The 16,975-nt window shown below is 43.0% G+C and overlaps 2 protein-coding genes across 3 annotated transcripts in view; both read left to right on the top strand.

Annotated features, from left to right (window-relative positions):
- The window catches only part of bms1 (BMS1 ribosome biogenesis factor), a 76,180-nt gene extending 63,223 nt beyond the window's left edge, over positions 1–12,957 (top strand). Inside the window, exons 19-23 of one of the 2 annotated variants that reach the window (XM_030098526.1) lie at positions 6,327–6,449; positions 7,138–7,285; positions 10,640–10,815; positions 10,980–11,141; positions 12,388–12,957. In XM_030098526.1, the coding sequence (XP_029954386.1) occupies positions 6,327–6,449; positions 7,138–7,285; positions 10,640–10,815; positions 10,980–11,141; positions 12,388–12,612 (834 nt within the window). In that variant the 3' untranslated portion in view covers positions 12,613–12,957. The remainder of the gene's footprint in view (positions 1–6,326; positions 6,450–7,137; positions 7,286–10,639; positions 10,816–10,979; positions 11,142–12,387) is intronic. The other variant, XM_030098524.1, reaches the window with a different exon arrangement.
- Positions 12,958–15,154: 2,197 nt separating this feature from the next.
- The window catches only part of mtr (5-methyltetrahydrofolate-homocysteine methyltransferase), an 84,914-nt gene continuing 83,093 nt past the window's right edge, over positions 15,155–16,975 (top strand). The window contains exon 1 of the mRNA XM_030098405.1: positions 15,155–15,265. Coding sequence (XP_029954265.1) covers positions 15,235–15,265 — 31 coding nt within the window. The 5' untranslated portion in view covers positions 15,155–15,234. The remainder of the gene's footprint in view (positions 15,266–16,975) is intronic.

The following is a 16,975-nucleotide window of genomic DNA, read 5'->3' as shown; positions in this document are numbered from 1 at the left end:
TCCCTGTTTCATCCAAAAAAATGCGTCTTTTGTGATTTACATTACTCTATATACGAGGGTCCCCGGACTGTGGTTTAAAAAACAAAAAACAAAAACAAGAATGATTTCAGACTTTTGGCCGTTTTATGTCGCTATAGCATAGCCTTGAGGATAACTGAAAAATGTCACCTCCCAAAGACACACAGGCAGCTCACAGCCAGTGTTTATTACAGTCCCGCTCCCTTCTTCCAAAAATGTGAAAATGCTCCGGCGCCTCTGAACCAGGAGCAGAACCAGGCTGGGTGGACATGTCCAGGAGCTGAAAGGCAGCTGGAGGACGATGGAGGCTGTCTGGAAGATCCTCCCTGCTGCGGCGCTCCGGGAGGCGGTCAGGCTGAAGCGGCGGCGCTGTGGGAGGGAGGGGGACTGTTTTACCCACAAGGCTCTGCGGTAAAACAGTTCCTGGTGAAAAACGGCATGGCCCTGCTGCTCCATCTGCCGTATCCCCTCCATTTAGCCCCGTGAGACTTCTGTCTCTTCCCAAGAATGAACACAGAACTGAAGGGGTGGAGATTTGATGGCATAGAAGAGGTGGAAAAAAAATCGAAGAAAGCTCTAAAAGGGACCATTACACAGCAGCATGCTGACTGTTCTGAGCAGTGGAAACCCGGCTGCAGCGCTGGATTCAAGCCAAAGGAGAGGACTGTGAAGGTGACAGTTTTGATTAAATGTGAAAATGAAAAAATAAAAAGTTATAACCACAGTCCAGGGACTTTTGGGTCCCCCCTCGTAAATCCGAAAAGTAAGAGGGTTATCTTTTTAACAATATTTTCTCATCTATAAAGTCATAGCTTCAAAAATAGAGAAGAAACTTTGTGAAAATCAACTATTTAAAATTTGACCTTCTTGTAACAAAATGGTACAGTTTAGTGTGGAGTGAGCCATATGGCGTGTCAGTCTCAGAATTTGACTGTGTAAACACAAACCCTCTGAAACCTCTTATGTTTTATTTTGTTGGGTCCTTCTTTGTAGCGCTTTGATATTTTAGTTTTAAATGCAATGATTTAGTTTTATTACTTTGAAGGTGATCAATAGTCCTCCATGGCTCAATTGACCACAGATCCAGGAGGAACAATGCGGGTTTTCGTCCTGGTCATGGAACCCTTAACCAGCTCTAGACCCTCCATTGGGGCTCAAGGGGTTGTCGGAGTTCACCCGACCACATGTGCTTTGTGGATTTGGAGAAGGCGTTCAACCTTGCCCCTCGTGGTGTCTTGTGGGGGAGCTTTGGGAATACGGATTCCGGGGCCCTTTGTTAACGGCTGTCCGGTCTCTGTATGACCGGAGTAGGAGTGTGGTCCACATTGCTGGCAGTAAGTTGGACCTGTTCCTGGTGCATGTTGGACTCCGGCAGGGCTGAACTTTGTCACCGGTGCTGTTTAATATTTTTATGGACAATTTCAGCCAGGGGCCAGGGGAGGGTCCGGTTCGGGGACCACAGGATTTCGTCTCTGCTTTTTGCACATGATGTCCTGTTGACGTCATTGAACCTGGACCTACAGCATGCACTGTGGCGGTTTGCAGCCAAGGGATGGGGATGAATCAGCACCTCCGAATCCGAGACCAGAAGAAGGTGGTCTGCCTCCTCCTGTTTGGCGGAGAGACTCTGGCCCAAGTGGAGGAGTTCAAGTATCTTGGGTTTTTTTCATGAGAAGGGGACAGACGAAGGTGAGAATGACAGGTGGATCGGTGCAGTGATGCAGTTGTATCTGTCTGTCGAGTTCTTCCGAGTCCGATACCAGTATTTTGAAATTGCGCCGATACTGCCGAAAATTCTGGCATCAGTATCGGTGAGTACTGGAATCCAGGCACCGATCCGAGACCACGTCATTAATTAAATTAATCTATTTTAGGCATGTGCCGATATGAAAATTTGATATCACGATATTGGTGGCCCAAAATATCACGATTCACGATATTATCACGATATTTGGCGTGTTGCTTTTAATACTATTGAAAATGCTCAAAAACACTGTGAAATCCATCAATATCTGTCAACAACACTGTGCATTTTAACATGCCAGAGCACATTTTGATAAAGTAGAGGGAAAAAATGAAACTTTTACCCTTGCCTATTTTTTTTTCCAGATTCCATACTGAAAAACACCATTATAACAATGAAGCAGCCATAAAGCTGCCACTGACTACATTCAGCAACTCCTGGACTACAACTGGACCAGGTTTTTATGAGATCAGCATAAAGCACAGAGATTTTATAGTGTTTAGTTTGGATAGAACCAGGAGAACCCTTCATTTGGCCATTTGGAGACCAACCTATACCAAACTATAATAAGTAGGTTTATAACTTATTTGAAAGGAATCTGACTTTAAAATACTTTTAATTTGCACTACAGGAATCTGTATGCAATTCAGCCTTTGGCTCTGATATTTAGCCACTATATCATACATTTCTGCAGTTTTTGTGCAGAAACTTATAATTTTGCACAATATTGTGCACAGTATAAAATACTTTTTTTAATAAATGACTGAGCCATAGCATTTAGTTTCCAACTGAAATATATTTATAATAATAAAATCAATACAAAAATAGCCAATTATATGACAGGGAAAACAAAACAAAAAATCCCCTTAACAACATGTAAACACATCAAGAAAAAAACAAAAACAATGTGCAATAAGCTGTAGAAACGCACAATGAAGATAAATGTGCACGTTTCAGAATAAAAAATTGCCAAATATCACAGAAACAATCACTGATTGTGTGTGTCGCGTGTGTCTCGCTCTGCGGTGCGCACTGCTGCGTCTTTTAGAACCAAGATGGCGGCGGCGCTCGTACGGTTATGCTAAAAGATGTCTCCCAGCTGGATGATGCCTCAGTCACGTGTATCATATCGTATGAATGCTCACCAGACGCGAACAAGTGTCAACAAACTTTTTTTAAACTCCCAAGATTAATGACAAGCCCACAAGATGGCGACAATAACATTCAGGCGCATGACGCGCTGTCACTACTGCAGAGGATTATGAAGTTAATTTTGGTCAGAGGAGAGCATGGATAGGTGGAAAATGACCACAAAACGGTAAGGAAATAAAACATGTTGTGTTTGGTGTGAACAGCTTTGAGATTTGGTGAAGAAAGTGTGTGAGAAACGTGCAATCTGAGGCGCTGGCTGTGAAATGTAAAGATCGGTTTTGGGTTTGTTTTGCCGCTGACGGGAGGCGGTCGGCTCAGAGAAGATTCTGCCTGGTGTCTCTTAAAGAGCAGGTTTTTCTAGTTTCACGCGAGGCCCAGTATGTTGGGCTGGAGCAGACGGATCTCTGGTTCTGTTGCGTTTTGTGTCGGGATGTGCGCTGAGGGGGGCGGTACAGTGTCTGTCGGGCCGAACGCGTTAATGCCTCGTTTTTATCATCCTGGCATAAAATTACTTACTTTAGGGGTTTTCTATGGATGTGGGACTTTTGTGGTGGTTTGTAGTACATTTTGCTGCAGAGGCTTTGAGACCTTGGGTTAGATCAATAGCTGTTTCAGTAACGGGCTTGTTTCCAGATGAAACAGACGATATCTTGTAAATGACGTGATATGATAATCTTGGCTGCCAATATCGTAAATCGCGATTATATCGTAAATTGGCACATCCCTAATCTATTTACAGGTCAGCTCCGTTAGCCCCCTTAGCTCTGTTAGCTCCTTTAGCTCCGTTAACTCCGTTAGCACTGACACTTCTTCTTCTGTGATGTTTTACGGCAGCTTGCATCCTGTTGGCTGCACTACCGCCATCTGCTGGCCGTTAGCTCTGACACAGTTCTTTGCCGCGCCACTGTGCTGCAACTTTCTGTTCTTGAGAAGAAGAAGAATGGATCAGACGTACAGCACCTGTTAAAGAAACCTATTTTTTTGTTTAGAGTGCAGTTTCTGCTCTTTGGATTTAACTTCATAGGTTGGTTTTGGACTGTAACATTTTGGAAAGTAATCTTTTAAGTTGCTTTTGGACTATTTTTTTACTGTTCTATTTAAATAAGCTGTTCATTTTACTATGTTTGCACCCTAATTAAGAAAATATTTCTAGATTTGTTTATTAAAGGTGCATTAAGGAGTTTGCACATTTCATTTGAAACAGCAGCCCCTGCTGGCCTCTTTAAGTAGAGCTCAAATGTAAGTTTCTTTTACCTGGTGGGTCTGTGCTGGAGCTGTGGCAGTGCTAGAAGCCGGTCTTTTGTTACTTTCTGGAAGCTCCATCCTCAACAGTGCTCAGTTGTTGCTGCGAAGCATCTGGCGGAGCAATAGTGGACAAAACTAGACTTAAGGGTATCAGGCCAGCGGGAGCGCGCATTACGTCACATCATCTCAAATTCTCCCCAAAAAAGTTCTGGTGCCGGACCGGCACTGCAACTTTCAAGTGACAATTTAGCGCTGTTAGAGGTACTTGCAATGAATATGACAGGGCACATTGTACACATCATTCAATATTTGTAACATATTTATGGTGGAAAATAAGTTTTTTTAAAGTTGAAAAACTCCTTAATGCACCTTTAAGTTACTGTTGCACTACTGTTATTTATACTGTTTCATCTAAATCGGATTTCACAAAAAATCCGATTTGAGCATTAAGCCCTGCAGTGTGAACATGAATGACTTCATCTTACAATATTGTCTGCACTTTAATTTAAAAATGTAACAACATATATTCCTAGATTTATTAAAGTTGTCATTGCACTACTGATTAATATTGTTCTATTTAAATTCCCTTTTAATTTAAAAATATTGGGGCTGCACTTCGTTATTGAAAATAATTTTTCCTAGATTGATTTAGTTCAATTGCATTTGCACTGCTGTTTTTTATACTGTTCTATTTAAAGCAACACTAAGGAACTTTAAGTTTTCATTGATTTTGGCCTGTGGACAAAAGTGGTAGTGTTTTGCCTGACCGAATACTACAGTTCCCATGAGGCCTAGCGCGTGGCGTGGTAACATGCTGCTCCCGGTGGCGTGCTGTCGGCCTGAACTCGCCTTCATTTGTTTCCAGTGGCTGTGAGAAGGACGGATAGCGACGAGGTCATGAATCTAATGGTGGCTAAACAATGTTCTATCATGATGTGACGCATGCCGTAAAGCAGTCCTCACATGTGGAGTGTTTCAGTGAGCAGGGTTCCTACCACCCTCCTCACAGCTGCTCAGTCCAAGTGAAGCAACACTGACGCCCTCAGGCTGACAGAGGGTCATTCAGCTGCTGGAAGTCGATGTATCATCACAAAAGATATTAAAATGGTTTATTGAGGTTGAATGGCTGAGGCAACTGTTGTTGTGATACTGGGCTATAGAAAAATAAATTGATTGATTGAAAAGTTCCTTAGTGCCGCTTTAAAAATAAATGGCTTGAATTTGCTGTATTGATTCATGTTTTAGAGGATTTAACCTGAGCCAGGCCTCACCACAGTGATAATCATGTGACAGTCATGCAGGCGTGGCATGGTATTATTTTCTAATATACTGGTATCGGATCGGTACTCGGTATCGGCCGATACCAACAGTAAAAGTATCGGAATCGGTATCGGGAGGCAAAAAAATGGTATTGGAACATCTCTAGTTAAGAGGGAGCTGAGCCGAAAAGGGAAGCTCTCGATTTACCGGTCAGTCTTCGCCCCTACCCTCACCTACGGTCATGACTGAAAAGGCAAGATCTGGATACAACTGGCTGAAATGAGCTTCCTGCGTAGGGTGGCTGGGCTCCCTTCGAGATAGGGGGAGGAGCTACGTCACTAGGAAGGAGCTCTGAGTGGAGCCGCTACTCCCCCACATCAAGAGGAGCAGCTGAGGAGGCTCAGCTCCTCTTTAGGATGCCTCCTGGACGCCTCCCTGGGGAGGAGTTCCGAGCATGTCTCACCGGAAGGAGACCCCAGGGAAGACCAGGACACTCTGGAGAGACTGTCTTTGATAGGCCTGGGAACGCCTCGGGATCCTCCCTGAAAGTGTCTGGAGACAGGAAGTCTCGGCATCTCTGCTTAGACTGCTTTCCCCACGATCCGATCCGGACATTGTTTTGTACCTGATTTCACTTTGCACAAAATCTGTTTCATGAAGTTGTCTATACTTTTGAAACTTTAATGGTTATAATTATTATTTTCCGGTTCTTTGTTGATAAAATTCTTTTAAGTTCTGGACTGAATGCAACCGTTTTCCTGATGGTGGATTGATCTGAAACAGTCTTCCAAAGGAGTGACCTTGTTAATAAGTTGCTTCAGCCTGTCCTGTCCTGTAATGCCTGTCTGTACCACCAGGAGGTGAGTTGAGTAACTGGAGTATTTACTGAATGTGTTTTTCTCTGCAGGCTAATTTCCGTATTGCAGCCACGGGTGTGGTCCTTGATTTGGATAAATCGGTCACAATAGTGAAGAAGCTCAAGCTGATTGGTTACCCATACAAGATCTTCAAGAACACCTGCTTCATTAAGGTGAGGAGGACACCTTTAGCCCCCCCCCCCGTCTCACAGGCCTTTCCCTGACTGGAGGGGAAAAAAATGCAGATTACAAGTAGGGCTGGTCCTGAATATTCAATCTTTATAACATTCGCGATCCAATTATTCGCCACCCCCACCCCAATCCCCCCATTTTGATGACCAACGCCACCCGCTTTAACATGCAGCTCTTTCTATATTGTATGGACTGAACTTGTGGGAATTCAGTGACCCGCCTGGCTGAGCATCTCCACTAGCGGTACTCGGCTCAGGAGGCGGAGGAGCCGACAGCATGGAGAGGACGCTCCTGCTGTGCCACTGCCCACAAAAACAAAACAAACATGGTTATGCATTCGGACTTAGACGACGAGCGGGAGGAGCAAGGCGTAACTGCCAGGTGAGGGATGGAGTTGGAGATGCAGTATTTGGTGGACTCCAGACCCCCCCCCCCCCCCCCACCACCACCACCACCACCACCGAGTATTCGAATAATCGTCATTAATTGGGCCCAAATATCTGGAGGGCAAAGACAGCTTTTCGGACCAGCCCTAATTACAACGTTTTCCTCCACTGTAACAGTAGAAAGTAGCAAAAGCCTCCCTGGAAACACATCTAAACGATTTATTGTGCACTGCCTACTTGTGGTTGTGAGGGTCTTTGTGTGGTGACGTTTCTCTATTCACAGGGCATGTTCAACACACTGCTGGAAGTGGCAAAGTTCGAAGGTGCTTCAGTCCGAACAGTGTCAGGGGTCAGAGGTCAGATTAAGAAGGCACTGTCAACACCACCTGGAGCTTATCGAGCCACTTTTGAGGACCGGCTGCTCATGAGCGGTGAGTCTCACCTCTGGGCTGTTATTACTGTTGTTGTGCCCACTGTTTCACATCAAACTATTAAAAAGCCCGCAGTGTCACGGATCTGTTTGGAGATTGAGGGTTTGCAGAGAGCCCATGGGCGGCCACTGGTCTGACTGACTGGCCAGGGCTGCCATGGGGCTTCTCTAAACGGACCCTCCAGCCTGTGAATCTCCAAACGGAACCCAGACAATGCACACTTGGCTGTGTTAGTGACGAAGCCTCTGCCGTATTGGGCGGGGTGGAGTTTGCAAGGCACAAACTGGTGGCCCGCACAGCCAGTTTGTGACAGAAGAAATCCAGCCTGCGCGATTCTGCATTTTATGGTGGGAATATTGTTCATAGCAATTTGAATGCAGAAATTCACTGAAATGCAATTTTCAGTATAGTTTTCTCATATGTTCTCTAGCATCAGAAAAAGGCTATGTGTGAACATATAAAGCATGATTTTCATTGGACTGGATCTTGAGATTAAAGAGCTAAGATTAAAGAGTCCCATCAGCAGGTTAACAGAACATTATAATTTACCTGTGATTTAATCTCAGAATGCATAAGTACCCTTCTAGGTTGTCTAGCACACAGATTATGCTGATGTCATGAACAGTTTTCTTTGGTCTGATGTGATACTGGGTGCCTCTCACCTCCTTTCTTCTCCTGTCTTGGTCTCATGATATCAAAATTGCCCCATTTCCAAATGGCGCTAAAATAAGTTTCTGGTGATCTGAGTAGAGATGTTCCGATTCCAATACCAGTATCGGAAATTGCGTCAGTACTGCCGAAAATGCTGGCATCATCAGTATCGGCGAGTACTGGAGTCCAGGTAACGATCCGATACCACATTATTTATTAAACGAGTAATCTATTTACTGGCTCGCTCGGTTAGCTCTGACACTTCTTCTTCTGTGATGTTTTACGGCAGCTTGCATCCCGTTGGTTGCATTACCGCCATCTGCGGTCGTTGGCTCTGACACAGTTCTTTGCTGATCTAAAACGGTACAGCTGTGCTGCAGCTTGCTGTTTTTATCAACAAGGAAGAATGGCTCACGTGGCAGCTTTAACATTAAAACTGACAAATTTTACAACCTTGTTCATGAGAAAAAAATAAGTGGTTTGACAGTAATATGCCTCATTGCCCCTCAGCAAAAACCCTGAAGAAAATGCCTCTCTTACAATAAAACCAAACATAAAAACACAGAAGAAACTAAACCCTTCCCCTCCCTTTAGGCACCGACCCCCTGAACACTCCGCACAATCCAAACTTACCAACCGGGATCTCCATTGAACGTTTCCAAAACACAACATATTTAACTAATACTTCGCCCGGCCCAGAACTCCAGGTACATAAACTTACAATTACTCGTCATAAAATAACACAATATAAACATTTTCACACCCGCTCTATGAATGTAAGTAATGGTTGAAACTGCCTTTCAAGTGCAACACCCAAACAATTGCTTTTTTGTTAATATATCCAGAACAAGAAATAACACAACAGGATAAATTATGAATCATGAATTAAAGATCTCTATACTGTTCATAGAAAGGACATGCAGGAGTGTCTCTCCCCCTCGATATCAGAGGGGCTGGAGCGCTGCACCTGCAGGCACCTGTGAGGATCAGGGACTGCCACCTCCAGGGAAGTCTCGGAGAAAAGACGCTGCCGTCTCAGATGTTTTGAAAAACTTCTTCTCTTTATCGGGTAGGGTGACTCAGAGTGGCTGGATGAAGAAGGCTGAATTGGAGTTTCTTGGCATGGAGCTCCTTCTTAACGTGGTTGAATTCCTTCCTGCGCTTGACCAGACCTGTGCTCAGATCCGGAAAAAACATCACAGCGCTTCCATTGTGGATGATCGGCCCTTTTTCTCTGGAGATCTTAGCGGCTATTCGGAGAATTCTCTCCCGATCCTGGTACTTGAGCAGGCGGATGAGGATGGGTCTGGTCTTTCTCTGCCGGGGGGCGGAAGGTCGGGGACCGGTGCGCCCGTTCGATAATCAGCGGCTCGGGAAAGTTCTCTTTTCCCAGCACAGAGGGAATCCAGTCTGAAGAACTGCACAGGATCCGTTCCTCTCTGCTTTCCTGCAGGTTAACAATGTGTAGATTGCTGCGTCGGCTTTGATTCTCCAGTTGATCCACTTTATCCATGAGAAAGTCCTTCTTCTGCAGGCGGAGGACACTGGAGTCCGCAAACTTCAGTCCCACACCCGTGAAAACTCTGTTTCCCACGTTGACGTCGGTAGGAGAAGATGGCTCCCCTGAGCCCCCCTCCCGCAGGCCCTCGGCATTGTTTACGCTTTTTTCTAACTCTGATTACGGAGATAAACTTTAACCATCATCTGAAAGCAACAATCAAGCAAGAGTCTGGAGGGTCTGGAGGGTCTGGAGGGTCTGGAGGGTCTGGAGGGTCTGGAGGGTCTGGAGGGTCTGGAGGGTCTGCAGGGTCTGCAGGGTCTGCAGGGTCTGCAGGGTCTGCAGGGTCTGCAGGGTCTGCGCTTTGTGAGTTTCTAACAGGAAAAGACATTTTCGCGTGTCTTTGCGTGTAAAGAAGCTAAAGCTAAAGAGCTAAAGCTAGCTGGCGTATTTGTTTTGAAGCGCTGATTGGTTGAAGTTCGCTGTCAGTCAAAGTCCACAGGGGGAGAGGCGGGATTTCCAGTGAAACGGAGCGTTTTCTCTTCTGGGTTTCAGAATTAGCCCCAGAAAATCTTTTATTTCACACAAAATGACTTTTCCTTAGCGCCAAAAATAAACTATTACCATGTTAATGCCATTTCTAGGGTTTGGACTAGCTTAAAAAGCAGGATACAGCCCCTTTAAAATTATCAGCTTCAGCTAAAAAATTCAAAATAAACCAATTTTTTGCATTAAATTGTTGATTTTGTGTGCTAATAACAAGTTCACACATGGTGCAATTAATTACGATTAACTCCAGTCTCATCTGTGATTAATTAGCTTAAAAAAAAGTTAATAGAATAGAAGACTATTAATCTCATAGAGGAGAAAGTTACTGGAGCAAGAGGCACATAGAACACACAGAGGGAGGTGCAAAAAGTAATGAAAGGGGCAACATGAACATGTAATAGTGCAAATCATTTGACAGCAGGAGTTTAAACTCGAGGTGTGATGGGTAGTTGGAGTCACCATAGCAGTTCAGTCCTGTTTTGTGGGATCTGTCCTGCTTCCTCATATTTTTTTTTAAGTTGGACCCTGGACAGACTGAACCAGTTACTCAATACGCAACCTAGTGGCAAAGAGGTGTTGCAGAATGTAATGGGAAGCACAAGTCAACCTGATTTCATTCAGATCTGGATGTGTGTGTGTGGTTTTGTGCTGTGCAGACATCGTATTCCTGCGCTCCTGGTATCCGGTGTCTGTTCCTCAACTCTACAACCCTGTCACCTCTCTGCTGCTGCCCTTGGGGCAGAAGGACACCTGGACAGGCATGAGGACTCTGGGACAGCTCAAACATGATCTGGGCATTCGCAACAAGCCCAACACTGACTCTCTGTATAAGGTAAGGTGACGTGTTGGAAACGGGCTCATGGTTTTCACAAATTGAAGGTTATATGAGTGATTTGTGTTTTAATTTTGGAGTTGGTGTCTTGTATTTCACATTATTAAAAGTTGTTTGTGCTCTGACAAATTTTGACTTTGAATGTTCATCCATTCTTCTTGTAGCCAGTAACACGAGCTCCAAGACGCTTCAATCCACTCCGCATCCCCAAGGAGCTCCAGAAGGCTTTGCCCTTCAAGAGTAAACTCAAACAGCAACAACCTAAAGGGAAGACAACCAGAGACCTGCAGAGAGCCACCGTGATCCGAGAACCCCACGAGAGGAAGGTGAGCCGGGCCTGATGAACCTGAGCAGATGTTTGATGCCTTCACCGCATTAAACAACTCCTTGCTCGTTTATTACAATGGTTAAAAAAAACACATCTGAAACTTTTGGAAGATAAATTGTGTGTGTTAAAGGATAAGTTTGGTTTAAACAGTTTTCACGTTGTTTATAGAAGGAAGTATAAAAAATATACTCACCCAGAAGGGTCTTCTGATCCCATAAGTGGTTCTGGAGAAAGTTGGATCCAAAGTTGAGCTGCAGACATCCGTATACTGTGAGCCAATGGGACACGTGTGGCGCCGGCTCCCTAAACGGCTTTCATGGTCCAAAGACTCATTAGTTTCACCAATATTTCCTCATGGTCAGCTCACGCCTCTCCACCACCACAGCCTGGTGTCGCAAAATACATGCTGTTGCGGTTTTACAGATCTCTGAAGTGAATACAGTGATCAGGAAGTAAACTCAAGTACATTCACCAAGAGACACAGCAGGTGGCGCTGTGCACCATAGTTGTTGGTCGCCACCTGCTCCAAAGAAGAAGAAGCAGAAGATGTTTGCAGTTCAGAGATGTGCTTCTTTGTGAATTTATCCTTTAAAGAACATGTTCAGAAAAGGCATTTAATGTTTTAAGTGTTTGGTATGAGGTTAAAACTGTTTGACTTGGGACTGAATGACATTTAACGTCTCACATTTTTTTGTACACCTGCATCAGAGGAATGTTGATGCAGCTCAGCATGCGCTTCCCCTCCAACAGCAGTGCATGCTTCAGATAACGTCTAACTGTAAAGGGGAGTAATTCCCTTTCAGAGCGAGTGTTGAGTGAAAATCCTGTAACATGAACATCTGTGCTGAAGTGTTTTCATGTTTTAGTTTGGTCTGACTAATGTGCTAGAGCAGAGTTCAAAAGCAGCTGTGAATTTATTGACATCAGGTGTGAAATAAAATTAAGACCACAAAGCTTTGTGTGAGCATTGTGGAAAAGATGTTAAGACTTTTGAAGACGGTGGAAGTGTTCGATGGCATTGGGCGAACAAACTGCACCATGTGCCATTACAAAAGGTGGAGAAAGAAAGCTCAAAGTGTCGGAGGGGAAGTCAGGCATTGGCAGTTGGACAGACAAATCTGGTCTGCACAGATGTCAGAAAGAGGAGCTTTCAGGTTGGATCAGTAAATTTTCAGAAGAAAAGGATGCTTGAAAGATTTTAAAAAGAAAACTGTCATTTGCTTGAACCGGTCTTGTTTTGACAGGTGGCGGCTCTGCTGCATGCTCTGGGCACAGTTCACTACTACAGAACGAAGAAGGCCCGCACAAAGCAGCGCGCCAAACACAAGGAGTTCCTCCAGCAGAAGGAGGCTCAGGAGGAGGCCAAGCTGAAGAGGCAGAAGGAGGCTCGCAAAAAACTGTACCGGGTCATGGGCCAAACTGACCAGAAGAAGCAGAGGTCCAGTCTGAGGGGGGCGCTACAGGACTGATCCCCCACTTCACTCATAGGGACCTGCTGCGGGGAGGTTGATCATGTTGGACTAGAACATCTGAAATGGTGAAAAATTGTGACATTTAAATGTTGTAAACACATCAGTGAATTAAAGTACTCCAAATCAGTTTGATGCTTCAGTTTCAGAATTTACTGTTCCACTGCTTGTAGAGCTGTGGTCTTAATGTTTGATTCTTTTCAAAATGACGATAAAGCTAACCTGCTTGAACCCAAAATTTCATTTCCTGTCGTCCCTGATCCCTTCAGATGATCACCAGCAGCTGTCCTTTTTAGAGGTCATGACACTTTTCTGGGTGCCAGGGAAGATGCTGTCCTGACTCCTGTGGGGATTAAAAAGAAAGGGGGGGGGGGGATCACACCTTTGAAATAAGAAATGAATGTCATCTGTTGGAAAAATTTGTAAAATGCCCTACAATAATAATGATAGTAATCATTTCATTTCAAAGCACCTTTCAAGACACTCAGGACATGGTACAAAGATAAAACAAAAGTTAAGTTTAAAAACAGAATTAAGGCAGATGGTGAAAAGGCAGATTTAAGCCTGTGTGTTCTGAGTCTAGACTTGAATAGGGGCAGAATCGATGTTACAGACAGTGGGAGTGAGTTCCAAAGTTGGGGAGCAAAGTGAAGCTTTGCTCCCATGATGCTGAGACAGGTGGAGGAGGAACAAGACCTCTTCTGAATTTCCAAATTTAACAAATGCTCATGTACCAAATGTGGTTGACAGAAATTCGTAGTTATCTTTTCTTTACTCTTTCTACTCTTCCTGGCTCTCGCATAATTGGGGGGATTTTGATTTTAGCTCTAAAACCAAAATTGGACAGATTCAAGTGGAGTAGAGCTTTTAATAATGGACGATTTTCTCGAAAAAGTTGAAGCCAAACGTCTGTTACTCGCTTTTTGAAAACGCGCACGCGCCAGACCGTCCTACCTGCTCTGCTGCTCCTAGAGCCGCTTGACGGCACGACGCAAGCATTTCTTCAACGTGATGGACGTGTCAGAGGACCAGTAGTTGACACTATTATCACGCCGTTCATTGGCTAAAACATCGTCCATTATACCTTTAATAGATTTATAAAGGAAAGGAATTGGAATACTAAATAGTTGTCATTTAGGTACTCACCAGAATAGATTTTTCTTCTTGTTTCCATCATATTGCAATCCAAGTTTTGATTGCGCTCATAACATCGTAATCTCGAATTTGGTCCACAGGGATGCTAATCTTAAAGAAGAAAATGATTTAGGTCTTATACAGACCTAAATAACTTAAAGCCTGTGTCCGGTGTTTCCGTTTGTTTCCAATGTATGTATCATTTTTAACAGCTTAAATGTGTCGGTCTGCTTTCCCAAGGAAAGGATCACCTCTATTGATGGGCAGGGCAGACAAGTTTTTTTTTGGTTTTTTTTTTTGGTAACTTTTATTTATTTATTTTAAGAATGTCTGGGGACCCTTCATGTTACGTGCCAAGGATCTTGGGGTGTGAGAAATTCTGTAGTGAGTTGCTTTGCATATATTTTTTTTTTTTTCTTTTTTCTTTTTGTTAAAGGGCACTGTTGTTTTTGGATGTGTTTTGGTTCTTAAAATGTATAAGAAATTTGGGTAAAAGAAATTTGCGAAGGGTTCACGGTGGACCAATAAAACTGTTCACACTACTGGTAAATCAAACACACTCATTCAGATGTGTATGCTGTTTATTAGACTAATGTACTACAGTGCATCATGAAGACATGGCCAGAAGAATGACAAAAGGCAGGCATGTATGAGGAATGCTGATGAATTAATGTAATATACACCACAGAGCGTTAGTAAAACAAACAGTAAAATAATTGTAGGAAATGTCTGATCCCCTGCTTTTATTCTGAGCTTAGCTCCAAGTAGTTAAACAGTAATTGACAGGCTATATAGGAGAACGGGTAGGCTAGAAGTAAAAGTTATGTTTGGCATGTGTGTCACAGCATAGGTACAAACAACTTTGCCATATTTTTCTACAGTCTAGATCATCCTGTATTGTCATTTTAACCTTTTTCTAATGTCTCATATGCCGACTTGCTACATAAGCTCGTTCCAAGCCAACTACTATCTTCCACAATGGGCCATTTTCACAGCTCCACTACTTCCTGAAATTAACTGTGCACATTCATTTCCTGTCTTGCATTATTGGCCAAAATGATTAATCCAGGTGTGTCTTGTTGCAGCAGTCTAAACCAGACACACCTGGATTAATCAGTTTGGCCAATAATGCAAGACAGGAAATGAATGTGCACAGTTAATTTCAGGAAGTAGTGAAGCTGTGAAAATACCCCATTGCTTCCATAACCAGTCATCATGCTGCTTTTTGTTGATAATATAATGTATGGATGATCTCAAGTACGCCGTTGAAATGCACATTAACTTTGATGCGTTCTCGCGGAGTGGCAAATCCGTCCTCGAAAGTACGACTGACGCGCTGAATACCGAGAAACTGAGGGTGATGTTTTATTGTGAAGGGCTGAACGCGGAAGCGGAAACGAGAGGAGAAAGTAAGAGCCTGCGGGGGAAGCAGTTGTGTTGAGCGGTGTGTCTGCAGCGGACGGCTGATCGGACGGACGTCTTTCCAGCATGTCTTCCTCCAGCGTGCTCACACAGACGGGTAAATGCCGCGAGCGAGCCGCCTGCGCCATGCTAACTCAGACACGTCTCTCTCTCTTTGTCTGACTCTCTCTCTATCCCTCTCGACTCTTCACATCCTTGACGGGACAGACGGTCACGTTTCTTCAAATTCATAACTAGTTTTCCAGTCCTGAAAGTCGTGTTTCATTGTGAACTAAACATTGTGTCTTGCACTCTTTTTTTTAAAACTACACACACATCTACTGCAAGTTTTCTAACATATGCACACTGCTGTCAGGAAGTTTTATGTAGAGCTTTTTGGGTAAAACGATTATTTTTTGTAATTTTTTTTCGAAATCCGGTGAGAGATTTCGAGACATTTTAACCATAAAAGTGATGAAATACGATTATTATCACATTTGATCAGGGATATTTTATTTGCTAAAACGTTTCAAGTGTTGCACTGTTTTTGTTTGATATGCATTTCAGTGTATTTGTGTCTTGATCGTTGAATGAAGCTCGAGGTCAGGTTTAAGCGTTTAGTTGAGCTTAGTAAGATTTATGTGGTTTAATATGGTCGCTTTTAATAAGTGTGGATCTCATGGATTGCTGTGAGTATGTGGATGAACAGGGTTTGTCCGGGTCGAAGTCAGCATTCTTCTGTTCTGAATCTTCTGGCACTCAGAGGTCATTCCAGGTCAAACCTGCAAGTCCCACGTGTTTCTCTGTGGGATAAATCTTATGCCAGTAGGAATTGAACTTCATTTCTTTAAATCTGATTGTGAATCATTCAGTGGGAACTTTTAATGATCAGTTTGAGATTTTAAAAACAATTATTCAATCTCATGGTGTAATTTGGAATTGAATGTATCGGTTTGAATTTAGGCTGCATAATAAATCATAGGGCTCGAAAGGATGACGTCAGCAGTGGCAAAAAACGCAATGCATTGTGGGCAATGCCGGCGGTGTGCGGTAACGTCTGTTTACGCCAGCTACAGGCAAGACGCTGCGCTCGTGTTGCTCTTTTAATTTTGTTTGGTGAGTTTTAGTGGTGTGTATCGCCTAGTATCTGGCGATACGATTCGTATCACGATTCATGGGTCACGATTCGATATATCCCGATACCAATGTTCATGACGATTATTGCGATACTTTAGGAACAACAAATTTGTAAACTAGTAGTACTTCATGAGAAAACTTGTATGAAACACATTTTATTCATCCCAAATGCAACAGAAGCACTCAAACAACTATATTTAACAGCAAACAAGTTGCAGGCTACTTTTTCATTTAAACAGTAAATAAAAATAAAGGCTACATAAACCTTCAATAATGTAACATGTTTTGAGAAAATAAAGTGCAATCATTGTAAAACATTGAATTGAATTGAAATTCCTTTATTTGTCTCACAGGGGGAAATTGCAATGTTAAGCAGCACAGAGAAAAGAAAGGAACAGAAAAGAAATGCAAAATATGAGAATTTACAAGGTCCAACCATACATAGAAAAATTAACTATCAATTTAGGATAAATATAATTAAATAACAGATACAAACTAAATGACATAATTTAAATATAGTTTAAATGTAAGTTTCAGACAGATATAAAGAAATAACAGATATACACTAACAGATATAAATCAAATATAAATTAAATATACATTTAAGACAGAACACATATGTAAACTTAGTATTAATAACAGATATGAGTTATATATTATTTAAATATACATATAGGACAGACATATGTAC

Source organism: Salarias fasciatus, chromosome 8 (assembly GCF_902148845.1).
Source record: "Salarias fasciatus chromosome 8, fSalaFa1.1, whole genome shotgun sequence".
NCBI classification, from domain to species: domain Eukaryota; kingdom Metazoa; phylum Chordata; class Actinopteri; order Blenniiformes; family Blenniidae; genus Salarias; species Salarias fasciatus.
This window is presented reverse-complemented; position numbering and strand designations above follow the sequence as displayed.